The sequence below is a fragment of the Manis javanica genome, chromosome X (assembly GCF_040802235.1).
Source record: "Manis javanica isolate MJ-LG chromosome X, MJ_LKY, whole genome shotgun sequence".
Classification (NCBI taxonomy): domain Eukaryota; kingdom Metazoa; phylum Chordata; class Mammalia; order Pholidota; family Manidae; genus Manis; species Manis javanica.
The window spans coordinates 121300815-121321071 of NC_133174.1; the positions used below are offsets into that span (position 1 = coordinate 121300815).

The window sequence follows — 20257 nt, forward strand, 5'->3', positions numbered from 1 at the left end:
ATTTGTCACCATTAGGAAACAATAACCTCAAGAGGCACAAGTAATGGATGTTTGAATGGGGAAAGGAGGAAAGAATAGATCCAGCTCCCAGAGCCACCTGGAGGAGAGACGTAGTACTACCTGAAAGGGGAGTGAAGGTCCTGCATATCAGGGGAGCGTAGAACAAAAGGGAGAATAAAGAGAGGAGGAGGTAGAGCACCGATGACTAACTTTGCCTACTTCACAATTTGAGCTCAGTCCCAAGAGGTTGCAAAAGATGAGAGTTTCACTACATACAGGTAGAACTACAAGGATGGAGGATTGCACAGAATTGGCCTTCATGCAGCACTCCTGGGTCATTATGGAAATGTTAATTAAAAATAACATTGGTTTATGAAGTTTTCTTAGACACTTACTTAATTGGCGAATCATGAGAAGGGAAGATTCCAAGAGCTACGGGTGGATTTTCAGAGAGAAAAAGAATATTATTAGTTTTCGGTATCCTACACAAGCTACAGGTAAAATGATAATTAACAGACCTTAATAGGTCTTTATTTCCTGCTATCACTGCTCTGTTTAAACCTTCCAGGGACTCCCTGGGAGACCTTAAGATCTGGGATCACTGCTTACTTCACAGCTTTACCTCTGGTCACCATTCCACATATATTCTGTGTTCCTGAGATAGTGAACACCATGCAATTCCCTTTGCCTCTCTCCCTTACTATTTCCTTTGTAACTTTAGTGTCCCTCTTTTAGATTTCTCATCCTTTAGGACTCAACTCAGCTCATGTCACCTCCTTCAGAGAGCCTTCCTTGAAATCTGCCTATGTACACAGGCATCCTCCATAATGCTCCCAGAGCACTCTAGACATCCTTCCATTCTAGGACTTTCTATGCTGTATTGTGATTACTAGCTTACAGTGCCTGGCATAGAGTCAACATGCAATAACATTTATTTGTTGAATTAATTCTTTAACACGTGTGTCGGCTCAATGCTTGCTCATTAGTCTGCCTGTCATTAATCTATTCCCACGCAAATACTGTCCAACATGTTCTGTATGTCACCTAGAAAAGTTCCATAAGTGGGTTTTGGTAAATATTTCTGGATAATTATACTAAAGCAGGTCTTAATGTAGAGTATGTCCACAGGAATACTGGGATGGTGTTTTTAAATTATGCACATACATGACTCAACAGTCTTAGGACAACAGAATGCTCTGAATAATAGAAGGTACTATTACAAATTAGGGCTGGTTCAAAGTCAAGGTGAATTGCTATTTATTTTTCTCCCAATAAATGTGAAGTGAAGAGTAACCAATAAATTCCAATGATCTACTTAAAAAGTTTTACTTGAATTCTATGTACGTCTTGAGATTATTGTGTATGAGTATGTTTTTGCGTGTGTACAGTTTTGGAAAGGAAGGAGCTGGAATTAATAATGCACAAACCTGAAAAATTAAGTGTAAAGATAATACGGTGGGGGTGGTTTTGAAATATGTCTACAAATTCTTTGAGAATACCCCCCCCAAGAGGTGGAAGGTAATTCTCTTCTCCTTGAGTATGGATTGGAATTAGTGACTTACTTCTAATGCAAAGTATATGGTGGAAGTGAAGGTGCCCAACTTCTGAGACTAGGTTATAAAATATATTGTGGCTTCAGTCCCTCTCTCGGAGCACTCACTCTGGGCGAAGCCAGATGCCATATCATGAAGATACTCAAGAAGTCCTACGGAGAGGCCCATATGGTGAGTAACTAAGATATCCTGCCAACAGCCATTATGAGTGAGCCACCTTGGAAATGAATCCTCCTGTCCCAGTCAAGCGTTTGGATGACTGCAGCAGCCCTGGCTAACACCTTGACCATAACCTCATGAGACACCCTGAGTCACAACTACCCAGCTAAGTTGCTCCTATATTGCTAACCACAGAAACTGTGGTACAACTGTAATGTAGAATTTCAATACACCTCTTTGATGGCTGGGCACATTTAGGAGGCAGTAAGAAAAGAGTCCAGTAGACAAAAAAAATCAGTAAAGACATAAAAATTGAATAATATAATCAATAAATGTAATTTAATATTCATTTTAGAGTCTATATCCTTCGAATAGAGAATATTTTTGATATGTCCATGAAACACTTTCTATCAATCACATATTTGGTCAAAGAATTTGTAGACATATTTCAAAGAAATCCTTAACAATTTCAATGTGTTAAAGATTTACAGGCTATATTCTGTGAACCTAATTTTTAAAATGTGACCCAAAATATTAATTTCTTGATGATTAAGAAATATTCTTATGGATAGCTCTTAGATCAAAGAAGGAATTAAAATGAGAAAGTATAATCTAGCTAAAAAAAGAACACTATCAAAACCTGTGGGAATAGCTTTTGTTATTTCCTATAAGTTCTGATAAAAGGTGTTCTTTTCATTGCTTCTCCCATGAGAATCTATAACTGACTGCTTGACTGTTCGACGTACACGTCCCACCTGGATACCTACAGGCACCTCAAACTCAATATGTTCAAAGCAGAACTGATTTTCTCTCTTCCAAACTTGTTCATCTTTCTGTATTGCCTATCTACTGAATGGCAACGCTATTCACTATCCATTTGGTTGCCCAGTCTAGAAATCTGGGAGTTGTCATCAGCTACGTCATCTCCCATATTAATCAGTAACCAAATCTCATCCATTCAGCCTCCTTAGTTTGAGTCAAATCTGTGCCCAGCTCTTCATCCTCACTGCCAATGACTTTTTTCAGGATTTGTTTCTAACCTTGACTATTAGAATAGCCTCTTTAATTGTCATAAGAGACAGCATGGTATTGTGGATTTACTGAGAAGACAGACCTGGGTTAAAACCCTGCCTTTGCCACATACTATATGAAACCTTGGGCAAGATAATTTACCACTCTGAGACTTAGCTACTTATATGTAAAATGGTAGATAAAAATAGCTCTGACCTCATTAAATTGGTGGGAGGGTTAAATGAGAGAATACAGAGTTCAGCATAGTACCTGGCATAAGGCAAGTGTTCAATAAATGCTGTTATTTTAATTTTCTTACTGCTTCCAGTCTCTTCACCTCTAATTCTGCTTTCTCTTTTTTTAGAAAAGGCAAATTCTGATACTATGCCTCTGCCAATACTCTTCAAGAGTTGCCCTTTGATGATAGTTTTATCCTATTAGAGATTATAGGTAGATTTCTTGCCATGGCCTACCAGAATTTTAATGACCCAGCCCTTCTCTACCCTGTCAAGCTTCATATTCCGCAATTCTCTAACGTGAACTGTTAGCTAAAGCAATTCTGAAAACATTTGTATTTCCACAGACACAGTATGCTCTCATGTCTGTATTTTGATAAATGTAAATGTATTCCCTTTTCCTAGACGGTTCTCTTTCCATTTGTCTGTTTAGAAAATGCACATCTCAGCTCACTTGTAGCCTCCTCTGTTAAAGCTTCCTGGCTTCCCTGTGGCTCCATCGGACATTATACATACATACCTCTATTGTTATACTTACCATGCTGGGTTGTGATTATTGGCATGACTGTTTTCCACTAGAATGTAAAATCCAGGGTATGGACCACGGCTTTTCTACTTTGTATGTTCGTTAATTAGCATGGTGCCTGGCATGTGGCAGAAGCTCAATAAGTATTAGTTAGGTTAAGGATTAATGGAGTGCAGGGTTCTTAATAACTACTGCTAATGTTTACCTGAATCAGAGCTTAAACTTGAGTTCTTGGCCTTTCTTCCATTTAAATCAGCATTTGTCATCTATATGTGCCACAAAAAATATAAAAACAGGAAATCTTCAAAGGGGTTTTTAAAGAATTTGAGTATAAGCTATTATTTCTATATTTCCTAATTTGTTGTAATTATTTATAATAATTTTAATAAAATTGAAATTTCTATGTTTTAAATGTATAAACAGCTCACATTTAAAATAAAGAAGTTTAGGAAAATGATTTAAAAAGTCCACTTGCAATAAATATATATGACTTTCTGGTTTATATTACGTATATTACTTACAGAATTCGAGTGTTTATAGATTTGATCAGTATTCTAAAGAATGCTAACTGAGAATTGCACTGATTAGAGTGGAAGATAATTAACTGAACAGATAAAAAGAATATGTGTGCTTTTTAAACAAAGTTAACCACTGAGGAAATATTTTTAGAATGCTGGAATGCAGAAAGCAGGTTTTCTGCCAACATGGGATATAACTCTTTGATTTGGCCAATAGCTTTGCCTGCTTAGGTAATTATACAGGAAGACAAATCCAGCAGAGTAGACTTTATTTTCTCCCCAGGTTTGGGGACTAAACACAAGCCATCAGTTGTATATTTGCTGACATTGGTGAGATGGGTGAAATTAGTTGGGAAATAGTATCGTATTGTATGTAATAAAAGTGGTCATGCTGTATCTCAAAGTGAATTAGGTATTTGTAACCATATGATGTACTCATATTGTCCAATATATTTTAAAGCCTCCTTTAAAAACAGATGGTCTAAATTTGTTTATTGACTTATGTTTTATAAAGTAATATTAAGTTTGCAATCCATGTTCACCCAGGCTGGCTCTGTAGTAAGGCTAGTGAAAAAGGAGTTACTGATGTAATTACTAATGGAACTTCTCAACTATCTCAAAGTAGTTAAGTTTCCTTTTTTTATATACTAAGCATTTTGATTATGGATGTTGACATAGTAGCACAGTGTCCCGTACACAGCAGGTGTTTCATAAATATTTTTTTATACAGAGAAGCATATTGTAGTTAACATGCTACATTTGACCAGTTTCATATAATTGAGTCTCTCACTTACGATGCATTTCACTTAGGACATTGCAAACAATGCCATTTTCTACCTTAGTTGTACAGAATTTGTAATGGGAAGATTTCGGTGAATTTCTGGCTTGGTGACATCTCTTTCAAAACCATGCTAAGTCTTTAGAACAGCTGAGCCGGTTAATAGAGTGCTAATGGAGCCAAGGGTGTGTGCTTGATTCTTAACACGACAAGCTGGCAGGCAACCCACAGAGGCAATCTATGTTGTGACAGGAGGCTGCACTCTGAATGTCTGCAGCAACTTCCACCATCAGATGAGCCATCACTGATCACAAATGGAGTAGCGTTAGGCAGCAACCCCTCAGCAATGGAAAAGAAATGATTCTCAAGGGCCCAATTTGTTGCTTCCTCTGCAGGCCACAGATAATGTACCTCGAAGCTCTTGAAGCTTCTCATTTAAGAAGCCTATAACCAAAAAGCTAAGTGGGAACACTCAAGTTGCTTCTTGTAAATCTCTTAATAATCAGTGCAAATATTCCATTCAAATTTGGGATCTGTTCAACACATCTGACATCTCAGACTCACCACTTTTGTTTTGCGAGCTTACAACTTGTTCCTGATACTCCCTACACTCACAGTATGGCAATACCAACGACTGATTAGCCTTGAGTGTCAGAAGTCTGAAGTAGCACAGGATCATTACTGTGGGTTGACATTTCAATTTTTACAAAAATCTTACTACATGGTGGCTAATTTCAGGGAATGAGGCTGTTCTGAATTTTCACTTAATGAATGAAAATGTGTTATACCAATCTTCAACATAATTTCAAACCTTATTTTTTCTGTCTGTATCTAGGACAAAAGAAATGTTACTTGCCTCTTGTTTCTTAATATCCTGTGGAGGGTGATTTAGGACATTTTCCATTGTGGCAGAAAGACCTGGAGCTTCAAGTGAGGTGCATTTAATTCCTGGTGGACAGAAGCAGTATGAAAAAATGATGTAGTTCTCCTTCCCAGGCTGCCGTAATATCTAGACTTACGCTAGTCAAGGGTGCATTTATTTATGCAAGTTAAGGCTAGTATCTACAAGTAAAAGATGCCTTTTATGAAGTCTCAGAAAACTTCCAGTGACTCACCACTGCCCTCAGGGACAAGCCTGGACTCCCTAAGTTCTGGCCCTGAATTACTTTGTCAGCTTAATCTCCCATCACTCCCCCTGCCCCAGAATTGCACTGTTGTGCATTGTATTCAGTAGGAAGGGGGAACCACTGAGGACTTTTGAGTAGAGGAATTATAGACTTAAAGCTGTATTTCAGGAAGATTACATTTACAGCAAAATGCAAGACAGGTTAATTAGAGGAAAAAGAGATTGGAGGCAAATTATTGCAGTAGGTAAGAGCAGGGGTGGTGCCAATGGAAAAGCTTTTGAGAGAGTTTCAGGAGGTAGATTGGACAAAATGTATCAGCTTGTGGATGTAGAATATGAGCAACAGGAAAGAGTCAAAAATGACTTAGGTTTTGTGTCTGGATAAAAGGAGGTACAGAGAACAGGTTTGGGGCAAACTGGAAGATGATGAATTTGGTTTTGTGCATATTGGATTTGAGGTGTCCATTGGCCATCCTAGCTCTCTGGGTGTCTGAGTAGAATATGCATGGGAATCTTTTGCAGACTTAGCTAATCTCTGGTCCAGCCCCGGGAAGATGGGAAACAGGATGAATTTTTACATCTGGGGAGAAAGGATAGCATTAGAAGACTGAGATCGTTCTGGGGAGAATTCTTTACACTGGGGCTCCCAAATAAGCAGTATGCCAGGAACTTACTCTGCCTCTTAGTATAGGCAGCCACAGCAGGCTGCACATAACTTCCCTATGCTCTGCAAATTCCACAGGGCCTACTCACCCAGCAATCACTCAAACATGTGGGATGCTAACTTTTACAATTATGAATTATTTTATATCTTCCTTTATCAAAATAATCATGGATTTTATAACCAGGAAAAAAACATATAACTTGGAAAACTGTATGGCAAAACTATAATTACTTAACTGAAAGAAAACAGAATAATTATGAACATTGCTCATTTTCTTACCTCCATCATTTAAAGGATATAATATTTTAGTTGCTGCTTTATCTTTCTGTGTGGTTTAACATTCAAGAAAAAAAAACATTCATTAGTAATTAAGCTTCTAAGACAGACTTTTGTTGACTCAGAGCAATCAAATTAATACAGTATCACCACCCATCTTCCATCCCTTACCTCTCTCCTAAACTCTGGTCTCAATGCTCATACATATCACCACCCTCTTGGACGGATATCTCTCTCACAGGTACCTGAACTACGTAGTTCAAAATGAAGTTTATCATGTACTTGTGTACTCCCATCTTTCCAAATTTGTTCCTTCTTTATCTTCTATATTTTCGTTAAAGGCGTAACAGTCCATCCAGTCTAATCTAATGCTTATTGAGCACATTGATTGAAATCAAAGTAAGATATAATTGCTGACCTCAAGGAGTTTATCATCTGGCAGAAAACACAAGTATGATACAGTATAATGAGTTCTGAGATAGAAGTAAGCCTGAACACTATAGGAGCACAGACATAAGGCATCCCAGTTCAAGAAAACCTATATACAAAAATTAAATCATCATTGTCGTCTCGCTCTCTCTGGAACCACACATCTATTGAGTCACCAAATCTTGACATAATCTGACTCTGAAATATCTTAAATCTGTGGCCTCTGGTTCACCCTCATTGCCACTGCCTTAGCTTGGGCCCCTATTATTTTTATCTGGACTGCCCCAGTAGATTCAAAACTATCTTGCCTCTAATCTCTACTCTTTATGTATCTATCTCACACACTGCAACCAGACTATCCTTTTAAAACCCAAATCATTCTTATTTCACATCCCTACTGAAAACCCTGCAATGGCGTCCTACTATTGAGAGGATAAACTCGTACTTCAGCAAGGAATGTAAAGCTCTGACTTCAGCCTGTCTCTTCAGGCTCTGCCCCCCCACTGCCCTGCCTTTGCTGGCTTGCATTTCCATGATTTCACCTAACACTTTTAACATCTGTCTGCAATACTGCCTCACTATATTCTCACATCTATTCATCTAGACACTTCCCACTCACACTTCAAGACCTAATTCAATTAAGCCCTCCTTTAATAAAGCCTTATTAGACCTCTCTAGGCAGGACTAGTCTCTAAATCTTCTGGGCTCCCACCACATTTTGTACAAATCAAAACTCTCCTCTCACATTACTGTAAGGACCTTTGCTTGTATGTGTCTGATCCCTGGACAGTGAGTTCCCGTGAGCAATGATGATGTCTTTCCCATCTTTGTATCCTATGTCACCTACCTTTCTCCTCTTCCCTTCCTTCTAGCTTAGCAAAGGGCCTGGCCCACAACAGGTTCTCAATAAACATTAGCCATCATCATCATCAGTTAGTTTCTGCTAAGCTACATGGTACATTTAAGGTGAAGCTGACCCAGAACTTTATCTGCGAGGGAGAGGGTCCAGACCTTGTAGGACCCCATTATCTCTGACTGCTCAGCACCATGCCAGTGAAGGGGATAGTTCATATTAATAAAAGTTAAGCAGATAAAGTAATGATCAATACAAAGCATCTGAGTACCTTTTGTACCTTTTGTTCTGTTGTGTTACTCTGTATGTCACGATGACGAGGTAACAAAGTTGATGAATGTTTGGCAGAAATCTTCATAAAACTCTGAGAGTAATGAGCTAGTCCTAAAAGTAAAGGAAAGGGAAATCATAGAATTTTTAAACAACTTTATTGAAGTATAGCTGAAGTACAATAAGCCACACATATTTAAATATATCATTTGTTCAGTTTTGACATATGTATAAATTCATGAAACCATCACCACAATCCAAGTAAACATTTCCATCACCTCCAGATTTTCCTTGTGCCCCCTATAGTTTATGTTAAAAGCTCACTCTACCTTCCGGTTAGCTATTTCTCTCATTTTTTTATGTTGTTCCTCAACTCTTGCTTCTCTTCTTACATCTTCTTTCTCTAATCTTTGCCCCAAGTAACATTTCCTTTGTCTTCCATTCCTAAGGAGCACAATGTTATACTAGTCAGCAGGGGATCTCTTTCATAGTCTTTAAAAAAAAATATTTTGTCAATAAGCAAATTAGATCAAATCAAGGGCCTTAAAGAAATCAGGTCAACCATAATGAAAACCTTATATGGCTTTAGAATGGGCTTAAACTTACCGCTCTGTATTGGGGATATGTTGGTGGATGCAATGGAATGGCAAAAGCAAGAAATTATTCTGCTATTGGAAACTTAATTCAAGCATAAAACCTGGCTCCAAAGATGGACCTAAAAGGATTCTGGCAGGAGGGTTTTCCCTTATGGACTTGGGGGTTATCTCATATGTACTTCGTTGCCTTTAAATGCATTTTGACAGAGAAACTAAATAAATAGCCTAGTCTGAATTTTGAGAGAATGCAGGCATAATTACTTTTCACTAGAGTTAAATTCTAAAACTGTAAGAGCAGATGAGGTGTGACTGTTATGCAATGGACATATAATTTGTGGAATAAGTCTCATTATGTTAAGTAAAAGCTGTGGATTATAATAGTGATTAATGCTTAATAATGGCTTATGTTTTTAAAGTAGTATTTTTAGTAGCAGTTTACTTTTTAACACCTGAAATAACTTCAGGAGTAATATGGTGGGACTGCTAAAAATGTTTACAAATAAAACCATACACAATTTCCCCATCAGTATTTAAAGTTTGGTGACTCTCACCTCTTCAGCTTGTCTACGGAGACTAAGTTTTCTTCCAATGTGGTCATAATGCCGTCTTCCTTTAGTCGGAGTTTGGTCTGTTTTTCTGCCATGTGGTCAACCTTCCTTAATTCCCTACTAATCAAGTCTAAATATCTAAGTGAAAGTGCAAACATAAGTGAAGGTAAACTAAGTGTTTCCCTCACGGGGATATTATCTATTTTCATATTCCCAAACCACCATCTGGGCTGCTTTTTATTTTCTGAATTACAGGAAACGTAGAGTTTTTAAGGGACCTAACCTGATCCACCACCTCACCATGCTGCACTCCTTTTAACTGGACTCTCTGTTATTGCGGCCGGGGCAGTGGCAAAACGTGGAACAGAGTGATGAAAAGCATTTTACACAGAGATTGTTCATAACTCAGACGAGTTTTGGGAACACGAGTTTTCAAAGACTGCTGAAATCAACTAAAGGACTGACTTCAAAAGAGAAGTAGATTTGAATTTCCTTTAAAAGTACACGGGTACTGGCTTCTTTGTAATTGCCAAGTCCTTGTATGAGCTCTCATGTACAGATAGGTCCGCAGACTGCCACTCGGGGACACTGGTAGATCAGTGTGTATTCTGGCTTATCACGGCATTAATCCATGGAATGTAAGAGTCCAGTGATGGGGACCTGGCTCTCACCCTTGGTAAAGGAGAAAGAGAAAGAACTATAACTCATCCCTTTGTCTCCCAGGGTATACACTTGACTTCTGCATGGTAACACTGAATGTGTGTAATAACTCAATGAACATTACAGTTGGTTGAGGATATCACCTGTTTATATCAGCATAAGATCAAGTTATAGCCACTCTCCCTTTTTGGCCTTGTAGTCATTTCCTTAAACTTAGGTTTGAAACATGATAAAAACACCTTCTTTCCCTCTGTTACTATGGGCTTGGGTTTTCCAAGCTCAGGGATTTTTACTTTGGATTTCTCCTTCAAATATCCGTTTGGCTTACCTCTTGGGCTCCTAGCGACTCCAGTTTTTCAGGTAGAAACTCTCCTCCCTAGCCTTGGTACCAAGGTTCCCAGTCCCTGTTACCTCTTAATCTCCTTTCCTTCTTCTCTCTACATTGAAAACTCTAGGGGGTTAAATAGTGTCTAATACTTTTTCCATTCTGCTTTCAGTTTTTTCTAGTCCTTTTACACCTTTCTGGGGTAAACAATGTATCCACAAATGAGCTTTGGTCGTACCTGTGCTTGGTTAACAGCTCTTGATCTGAAGCTGCCTGTCTATTTTTCTGTAACAGCCATTGTTGGAAATATGCATTCTCACAATTGTCATAGCCTGCCTTGGTGTCAAACAACTTATTTCCTTGTTTTTCAATTGTTTTCTGAGAAGAGAAAAAAAGAATTGAAGTTTTACTCTTGGCCAGAAATACACCTGTCCTCAGATATGCCTTCTTATGGTGAGGGCTTAGTACCTTCCTGGTAAACTTGGTACCTTTACAAATGGTTAATTCTGTTAACTTGCATTTAAGTCTAGAGTGGCTCCCTTTCAGGTAAGTGAAAATTTCTCTCTGTAAATGAAAAGAAAGGGTCTCATTTTTATCTCTTACAGATCTCCAGAGATCTTGTTACCTAAATATTTCTAGGTCAAAATATTACACGAAAAAATTCTGCAGAGGACCAAACCTTTCTTCCAAACCCTACATAAATACTTTCTTACAGGCCCCAAATAAAACAAATTTCGGTATTTAACTTACTTGTTCTCTTACATAGTTTCTTTCAAAGTCTAATTTTAAACTGGTCAGATACTCCCTGTACTTATTTAATTCCTTCAAGGTACAGATGACACATAAAAACAAACACCAAAATGTAAATAAAAAGTTGTTACAATTGTAAAACTCTCCAGAGAACAGTCATAAAACATTCATTTTAGTAACAAGTTTGGGGTCAAGGCTAATAATCGCACATTTTGGCAACTCTTTGGAAGGTAGTAGCTCTCTAACGTTGCTGTATCACCAGGAAATTTCTATCTAAATAACATTATTTCAATAATATGGTTTACATCGTAATCAGGAATTTATATTTCCCCAACAAATTTGTTATTAAAACATCACTACAATGATGTTTAACCCCCAGAAGGATTTATTCTATCAAGCTGTATTGTGCTAGGTTTCCACATTCTCTCTAGTCTTCTCAAAGGGTATAGGAAATATTCCTTAACAGATATGCAGGGACATCATTACTTTTAGAGTCAGAGGAAAGGCACTACAAGACAGCTGGGAGAAAAATACATAGATAAAACAAATGTGTGCGTGTTTATATCTTTACACACTCGAATCATATGGTGCCTATCTTCTGCTGTTATCAAAACAGAAAGGTCAAGTGGGAACACACAGTTATTTAGAAACAACAGCTGCCTGATTTCTCTTTACTGAAATACTGAGTAATTAAAATTGAGTTTTCGATTAGGTTTCCTTTACTGGTCAACTAAAGCTGATACAGGGTCCCAGTGAGGTACAGAAACAAGTGTCTAACAAGTCCCTAGGTTTTTGCTGGTTAACAGGAAATAGGATTCAACCCACTTTATTACTGCTGGTGGTGTAGCCGCACTTCTTTCATCTCTGGACGGTGTTTCTTCACTTACAGTATGTTTTTGAACGTGGACTGTGTAGGCTTTTATAGCTGATTTCCAAAAGTCGACAGTGAGGATCAGACAGGTTAAAATCATAAGAAGGTTGATAAAGCTGCCAACACAGAAATTCAGTAGTATTACATACATAAAATTGAATGAAATCATACTTTTAAACCTCCATTTTTTAAAATGATTAGGTTATTCATTGAAAATAAAACATGCCAGCAGAATCTGAAGTGAAAGATTACAGACAATGGACTGATCTGGGTAAGTCTAACTGCCTTTCTATTCCTCTCTCTCTCTCTCTTTTTTTTTAAAACCAGACCTGCCTTTAGGCTGGAGGTGGTAGCCTCAACCTCAGCCCAATACCTGAACATCAAGATGTGGCCCTAAGAGTTCCTGCTAGATAGGTAGGATGCTTCATATGTGGGTAGAGGGGCAGACAGCATGGGCACGATAGGGTTCTAGCTTTCATTTCCCACTTAAGAGCTTCCTTTGTAAGTTTCTGACCACTTGATTGATGCCAGCCTCTTGTCTCTCTCTCCCAAGGGACCTATCTCAGGAATCTGGCCTCGCTGACCACCAATATTTCCTTAAAAAAAGGCAAAAAAAGATATCCTTCTGGGCAATGATTTAATTTACAGTGAGACTAGACAGGAAGCCCATATCTTTCCTAGAAAGAAACAACCAAAGGTGAAGGCAATTGATACAATGCAGCAATTAGTGAACTGATTATTGCATTCCTCCTTTTAGATGTCTGTCGACTTTTGACCAGACCTATCAAGAAAGAAAAAAAATTCCATTTGTTAAGGCCAGGATAAGCTTTCTTATCATCAATTAAAATAACTGGATTCCCTGACCTGAAAAGTGTCTCTGTTAATCATCACTATTATATCACTATCACTATTATATCATCACCAGTGGAAGATCATAGGGTAGACTTTTAAAAGTATGCAAATTGTCCTTGACACCTAACAGGTTATCTTTTCTTGAAAGCAAAATGTCTAAGTTAATTGGTAAAGTATTTATTATTAACTTTACCATAAAAACAATTTAAGGAGCTTTTCAAACAGTTGCTACCCAAGTATGGTATACTAACAAGCAAATTAATTTACAGATAAATTACCTGAGAATACGTTTAATATCAAAATGTTGGAGTATGAGATGAGTTGTCAGGTTTGGACTGATGCATGGTAGCTTTGTTACATTTTAATATTATTGAAAATAAGAGAGAATGCTACAGTTTTGCTTCCACTTGCATTCAAAACAATCTGAAAGACCTTTAAATTCCCTGTTTCCATATGCTCTGCTAAAGTGGTCTGAAGTGCAGGAAGCAGCAAGGTGAGGTGAAGGAGCATGGCCTAAGAGTCAGGAGACAGGGGTTCTGGTCTGAATTCTGATACTGTCTACCTGTGACCTTAGATAAATCTTGGCTTTACCTCATAAGGTAGTCATGAGTTAAAAAAAAAACCAAAAACTAAAGGTATAAATATAAAGTCTTAGTTCCTTGAGGAGATCCTGCTAAAACACAGAGGATCCCACAAAGCTGGCCTTCAAAGGAATTGAGTGTAGTGTCTGATCATGATCAAATGCATACATTTTGGAGGATTCAATATAATAAAGTATAGAATCAGTGCAATTAAACATGGAAAAAATCTGGAAATTATAGGTAGATAACACATGAATAACAGAGGTACAGAATAGCAATATGGCAAATAGAAGATATTTGAGGAAGAAACCAACAGAGAGGGCTGAAGTTACACACTAAGGAGTATTATTACTTGCAGTGGAACAGGTTTTGAGTATGTTTAAGGAAAGCTAATTTATGGGAGTGTGACTCAGTCAATTTCTGTAAGGTAGGCATATATTTAGTAGAACATATTGGTTTTCAAAGGATAAGTTATATTGCTTTCCAGCAATACACATTTAAAAAGTACATATTAGACAAGTATCAGAACTACTAAAGGAGCCCCTACTCATCCTTGCTGACACTCTAGATAGTGGAAGGATAAGGATGTCAGAATAATTCCTGTAGAACCCTTTGCTATTGTGATCAAAGCACACAACCACAAAGTTCTGCACTTCCTTCAGGCATGGCCTGGAAGCTAAGGACAGGGAGGGAGTGTTAGGTAGAGCACTTACAATGTATAACAATATGAGTGCTGTACACTAAGTCCCTGGCAGTACTGACTCAGTGCTGAGTGAGAGTGTGCAGACCAAGGTCAATTAAATTTTAAGGGAAGATGAGATAATTGGGGGTTGTGACACTTGGGAAAGGCTTCACATAACAGCTCTTCAGAGATGGCTCAAACCAAAGGTCAGGAAGGAGAGGAGGAGAGTACATGCCAGTGAGACAGGGACTCTTGATGTAGTCAGAGTAGCGTGAGGGCCTCCGGAGGGGGCAGGGCTAGATATTTACAGTCAGAGCAATGTAACTACATGCAAAGAACCCCCCCCCCACACACACACACTAAAACTCTATGTTGAACATTAAGCTCTAGAATCATTCTTCAGTGAGATCAGTTAATATTCCCCCAGATAAAGAAGAGTAGCACATGTTTTATTATCCTAATCATTTGTAACCATGTGTAAGATTCACTTTAGCATACGAAAAGGCCCAGGCCTATGTGCCGTCTTTCCTCCTTCACATCTGAGGAGGTGATTTTGCACACTGAGCAACTAACTGAGCGTGTAGACCCAGCTATAGATGTGATATGGTAAATGGCAGGAAGAATTCCATCTTAAAAGATTGCATTTTAACACCCAGGAAGTTTAAGAGGCAGGATTCTTTAGCGAATAGACAATACCTCAGCCCACCTTGGGGGCTGGGCAGGCAGCCTTTTGATATGCTCCCAGACCAAGATGCCAGTATCCCAGAAAGAAATCAAGGCAGGAAATTCCTATTTTTAATATTCAAGGACCACTTAACAAGTCCACACCCCTAAGCTTTTTTTCACATTCCCAAATAGCCTCAACTGCCTATAAAACCCCTAGACAACACACCACCACGGACTCTCTTGTCCCCTCCTGGAGCGAGCCGGGAGCTCTGGCCTTTCACTTTATCTCTAAATAAGAGCCTGTACCTTACTCTCCTACCTTGAGTGTTTGTGAAGCTCACTCTTTGGCTTCGTGAACAAGAACCCCGGCATCACCAGGTTTCTGGAGCCAGAAGGGCAAAGGCACAGAAGTAGGAATTAGTATATTTTGTGTGGCTAGGCAGAAAAGACCCCAGTCTTCTTGGGTTAGAGACAAGGCTGAATTAGGTGGCTGAGGCATATCACAGGGCCATCTATCATTAAAGTGAGGTTCAGACACTAAATACTTCAACTCGTTTAACTTCACTTGGTGTGCGAAATTGAAGCTGACTCCGAAGCAAAATCATAGTAGTGTTGATGCCGGGGTTCTTGTTTGCCGAGCCGAAGAATGAGCTTCACAAACAGTCAAGGTAGGAGAGCAAGGTACAGGCTTTTATTTAGAGATAACAGTGAAAGGACAAAGCTCCAGGCTCACGCCAGGAGGGGACAAGAGAGTCCGTAGTGGTGCGTTGTCTGCGGGGTTTTATAGGTAGCTGAGGACTTTTTGGAGAACATGAAAAAAACTTAGGGGTGTGGACTTGTTAAGTGGTCCCTGAATATTTAGAATTAACTTAACACAAGCAACTTCTGAGATACCAGCATCTTGGGTCTGGGGGCATGTGAAACAAGGCCTCCTGCTCAGCCCCCAAGGTGGGCTGAGGTATTGTTTGCTAAAGAGTAAGTTAAGAATTTCTAACGTCTTAACTTCTTGGGTATTAAAATGCAATCTTATCTTTAAGGTGGAATCCTTCCTGCCTTTTACTGTGTTGTTTATGCCTGGGCTTACTTGCTAAATCAGTTGCCCAGTTTGCAAAAATCACTTCATCAGATCTGAAGGAGGAAAAACAGCACATAAGCCTGGGCCTTTTAGTATGCTAAAGTGAATCTTACACGATTATAAATGGTTAGCATAATAAAACTTGTGCTACTCTTCTTTATCTGGGGAACATTAACTGATTTCACTGAAGAATGATTCTAGACCTCAATGTTTAACATAGAGGTTTAGTAGGGGGGTTTCCTTGCATGTAGTTACATTGCTCTGACTGCAAATACCCCGCCCTGCCCCCTCCGAAGGCCCTCACCCTACTATGACTACATCCACTGTCCCTGTCTCAGTGTTTCCAGTTTAATAGGAAACTGAAAAGGGTAAAGAAAATCATTTGGGCACTATCAAAACTTAGTTTACCTTTTCACTTGTATTTGTAGCGTAGAACACATTATTGCTTCCTGGGGTAACAGGCAGTTTGACCACAAGAGTAAGATCCAATAGATCAGCTGCTCCGACCTCTGGAGTGGGTTTTTTTTTTTGCGAGCTCTGTCAAATACAATTAGAAGTTTGTCTGTTTGCCCCCTAGAATTACCCCTTGAGTTCAGACCAGTCTACTCACCCTTCAGTGGGCTAATACGTATCTCCAAGTAAACCAAAGAATCACACACTCTAGGTTCAAAGAACCCTCTCCGCCGACAACCGGGAAGACCTCCCAGCTTTCCCGGGGCACCAGCCCTACCTCCGGGCCCTCCCCACGACCAGTCGTTGCCACAGGCAGCTCTGGCTACTACCGTCTGCTCGGAACGGAGCCAGGAAGTCAGAAGCTAGGTCACCCAGGACCCCCGTCTTTCTCCTGAGCTCTGCTGAGGTCCCCGCCCCTTCCGTCGGCACGCACTCCCAAGACCCCGCCCACAGCTCAGGAGGAGGAGGGCGAGGACGGCCGACTAGCTCCACTCACGATGTCGCACTGCTCTGTGCCTGCAGTTCGGCTGCAGGCGGCCGCCTTAGTGGCGGCGGCTTTGGCAGCCTTGCGGCAGTTGCCGAGATACAGATCCATGGCCACCCATCAGCTCCCAGGGGCCCGGGGGCTGGGGCGGCAATCTGTCTTCCTTTCTCTCCTCACTCGCACCTTTCCCGCTCTAAGCCCAGATCAAGTCTGGGCCGCCAGGACAGTGGTCAACAAGGTAACGCGTTCCCCAGGCCACGCCCCCAACTATGTCGCAGGCAGAGGCGATGACGTCCTCAACAGATGTCTCCCGCGCAGGCGTCGCACTCCAGGGAGGGGAGGAGGAGCCACGGCCCTCGCCTCCAGAACCTTGGGCGCATGCGCAGGACCCAAGACTCGAGGTTTAGAATCCTCAAGAGTTGGGAAAGTGGTCCCAAACGCTTGGTGTAAGAGGGCCACAGCTGCGATCCCCTTTATCTCTGCAACCAGCACCCACTCCTTTAAACTAAACCACAATGTATCAAGTTTTGCTAGTGGGCAGCTGGGTGTAATTCTAATCTTTCTTGGTTCCCAAGGAGCAATGTCATTTTGTGATTGGCTTGTTTCATTTAGCCTAATGCCTTCAAGGTTCATTCCTGTCATAGCATGAGGTAGGATTTATTGACTTTTTAAGGTTCAGTAATGTCCTATGATATGTATGTACCACAGTTTCTTTATGCACTCAACCATTCATGGACATTTAGGTTGGTTATTGTGAATAGTGCCGCTATAAACATAGGTGTGCCAATGTCCCTTTTTGACACCCTACTTCAATTTCCTTGGACAAATACCCTGAAGTAGGATTGTTGGATCATATAGTAACCCTATTTTTAATTTTTTTGAGGTCTATACTGTTTTCCGTAGTGCTTACATATTTTATAATCCCACCAATGGGGGGTAAAGGGCGAGGGGTGCAGATTTGTTGTAAGACCACCTGCCCTGTCCCCAAAGTGGGCTGGGTTGTTGTCTGTTTGCTAAAGAGTGAGTTAAGAATCTTACTTCTTGACTTCTTGGGCTGTTTATAGTTGGGATTGCTTACCAAATTAGTCTTTTGCCTAGGTTGCAGATTACTTGATTAGGACTAAAGAAGGGAAAACAACACATAGGTACAGTTAAAAATAAGCTTGGCCTTTAACAGGCTAAAGCAAATTTTACAGTGTCATGATCTAACTGATACAGTGAAGTCACAAGTTATGCTGAGATACTCTTCTTTATTTGCAGAACACTCAGACATTCCAGGCCAAGTTGCTCCTGGCCTTTTGAGCTTTAGTGATCTCACTGAAGATGTCCATCTTCCTAGTCTGGTATCTTTACCCTTAGAGAATTAGTGTGACTCTGACATTGCATAATGCTCAATGCAGAGTTTCTATAGGGACTTATTTGCACATTGTTGCATTGTTTTGACTGTAATTATCCTGCTTTGCTTTTTTTCTGGAGGCCCTCACCCTACGCTGGGACCCTACTAAACCTATGGTCCCTGTCTCACCTGCAACCTTGACATTCAATCCATCCCTACACCCTACAGCTTTTGCCTCCTAAATAGTTCCCCCAGTTGCCGTTCCTTCTACCATTGCTCTAGTTGAGCCAGTCATCATTTCCTGAACACAACATCATCACAGACTCCTAATATCTTTCTTCTACCTCTCCAATCCATCTTTTATTCTGTCACCAAAGTTATCTTTCTAAACTGCAAACAGATCATGTGTTGCCCCTGCTTCAAGTCCCCAATGCCGTCAGGAAGGCTGAAAACAAAGCACAAAGTGTTTTTGTGACTTGGTCCCTGTCTACATCTCCAAGGCACTAGTTTATCACCTCTCAAACTTGACCCTACAGTAATACAGAGCTGGTTTTAGTTGGTCCTCTTCATACTGCCTGCTGGTTCATGACCCTGTGCCTTTGCTCATGGTGTCCCCTCTGCCTTGCATGATTCTGGGTAATCTTTGCCTGGCTAATTCTGGGGCTTCAGCTGGAATGCATGGGATAATTGGGCTCTCTCTCCCTGAGTTTATTTTATCCTCCAGGAGGTAAGGCTATGATTCTCCATATGGTAGTCTTAGGTTTCCCAGCAGTGAAAAAGAGTAAGCCCCAAAGTGCAAGTACTTTCAAGATTTTGCTGGCATCACACTGGCCAAAGCAAGGCACATGGCTAAGCCCAAAGTCAATATAGGGAAAGATTAACCAAGGGCATGTATATAGAGAAGTGTTGTTCATTGGAGGTGATTAATGCAACAGTACAGAATACCTGCTCATCCCTATGGCTCATGTTCCTCCTATATGCAAAATACACTTAACCTCTCTCAAGATCCCGAAAGTTTCATCCAATTGTAATGTCAGCTCAAAGTCCAGGATTTTGTTATCTACAATCATATCCAGAGGTAGCTTCTTATTTCAGAGAACTATGAACTATAAGACAATTTTCATTAATTATCTATTGCTAAGTAACAAGTGACCCCTACACTTAGTGGTATACAACAATACAAAATCATTTATTACCTCCTGGCCTCTATTTCAGACAGCTTGTCTCTGTTCCATGATGTCTAGGGCTTCTGTTGGAAGACTTGAAGGTGGAGGCTGGAATCATCTTAAGGTTTTGTTCACTCACATGTGTGACAATTGATGCTAGCTGTTGGCTAAGAGCCTATCTGGGGTTGTCAGGCAGAACACCCACAGTTGGTCTCTCCATATTGACTGGGCTTCCTCACAACATAGTATCTGCATTCCAAGGGCAAGGAGAGAGAGAGAGAGAGAGAAATAAAAAGAGGGAGTGTGTAGGGCAAAGGAAGGGCGGAGATGGGAAGAGAGGGTAGGGAACAAAGAGAGAGCCAGGTGAAAACTATGTTGCCTTTTATGACCTAGCTTCAGAAGTCATGCAGCGTCACTTTTATGAAATTTCATTTGTTGAGGCATTTACAACACCCCACTCAGTTTCAAGGGGGAAGGAACATAGGTGCCACTGTCTTAATGGAAAGCTGACAATGTCACATTGTGAGAATAGCATGTGGGATGATCTATATATTGGTATGGCCACCTTTGGAAAAATATGATCTGCCAGACTAGTTATCTGCATAGGCCCCCAACATGTAATGGTGATACAAGGACAAGATAATGGCAATAAACACTCCCATTTGAAAAGCGAGGTACAAAGGAGGCCCTGGCCTACAACAATTCTGAAATCCATTTGGGCACATGTTACCAGGTCCCTTTACTCTCGGAGAAGAGAAATCCTTCATTAGATCCTGATTCCACTCTCTGGGAGTGGTTTCCTAGTCCACTGTT

The 20257-nt window shown here is 40.1% G+C and overlaps 1 protein-coding gene across 2 annotated transcripts in view; it reads right to left on the reverse strand.

Annotated features, from left to right (window-relative positions):
• Positions 1-16899, reverse strand: part of LOC118970540 (kelch-like protein 4) — a 139216-nt gene extending 122317 nt beyond the window's left edge. Inside the window, exons 1-12 of one of the 2 annotated variants that reach the window (XM_073227359.1) lie at positions 16736-16899; positions 16414-16542; positions 12104-12265; positions 10997-11092; positions 10767-10906; positions 9547-9681; positions 8729-8843; positions 8401-8513; positions 6851-6896; positions 5638-5729; positions 3691-3751; positions 396-432 (exon numbers count right to left, since the gene is read on the reverse strand). In XM_073227359.1, the coding sequence (XP_073083460.1) occupies positions 396-432; positions 3691-3751; positions 5638-5729; positions 6851-6896; positions 8401-8487 (323 nt within the window). In that variant the 5' untranslated portion in view covers positions 8488-8513; positions 8729-8843; positions 9547-9681; ... (3 more) ...; positions 16414-16542; positions 16736-16899. Of the gene's footprint in view, positions 1-395; positions 3492-3690; positions 3752-5637; positions 5730-6850; positions 6897-8400; positions 8514-8728; positions 8844-9546; positions 9682-10766; positions 10907-10996; positions 11093-12103; positions 12266-16413; positions 16543-16735 lie in introns of those variants that run through there. The other variant, XM_073227360.1, reaches the window with a different exon arrangement.
• Between the last annotated feature and the right edge of the window lie 3358 nt (positions 16900-20257).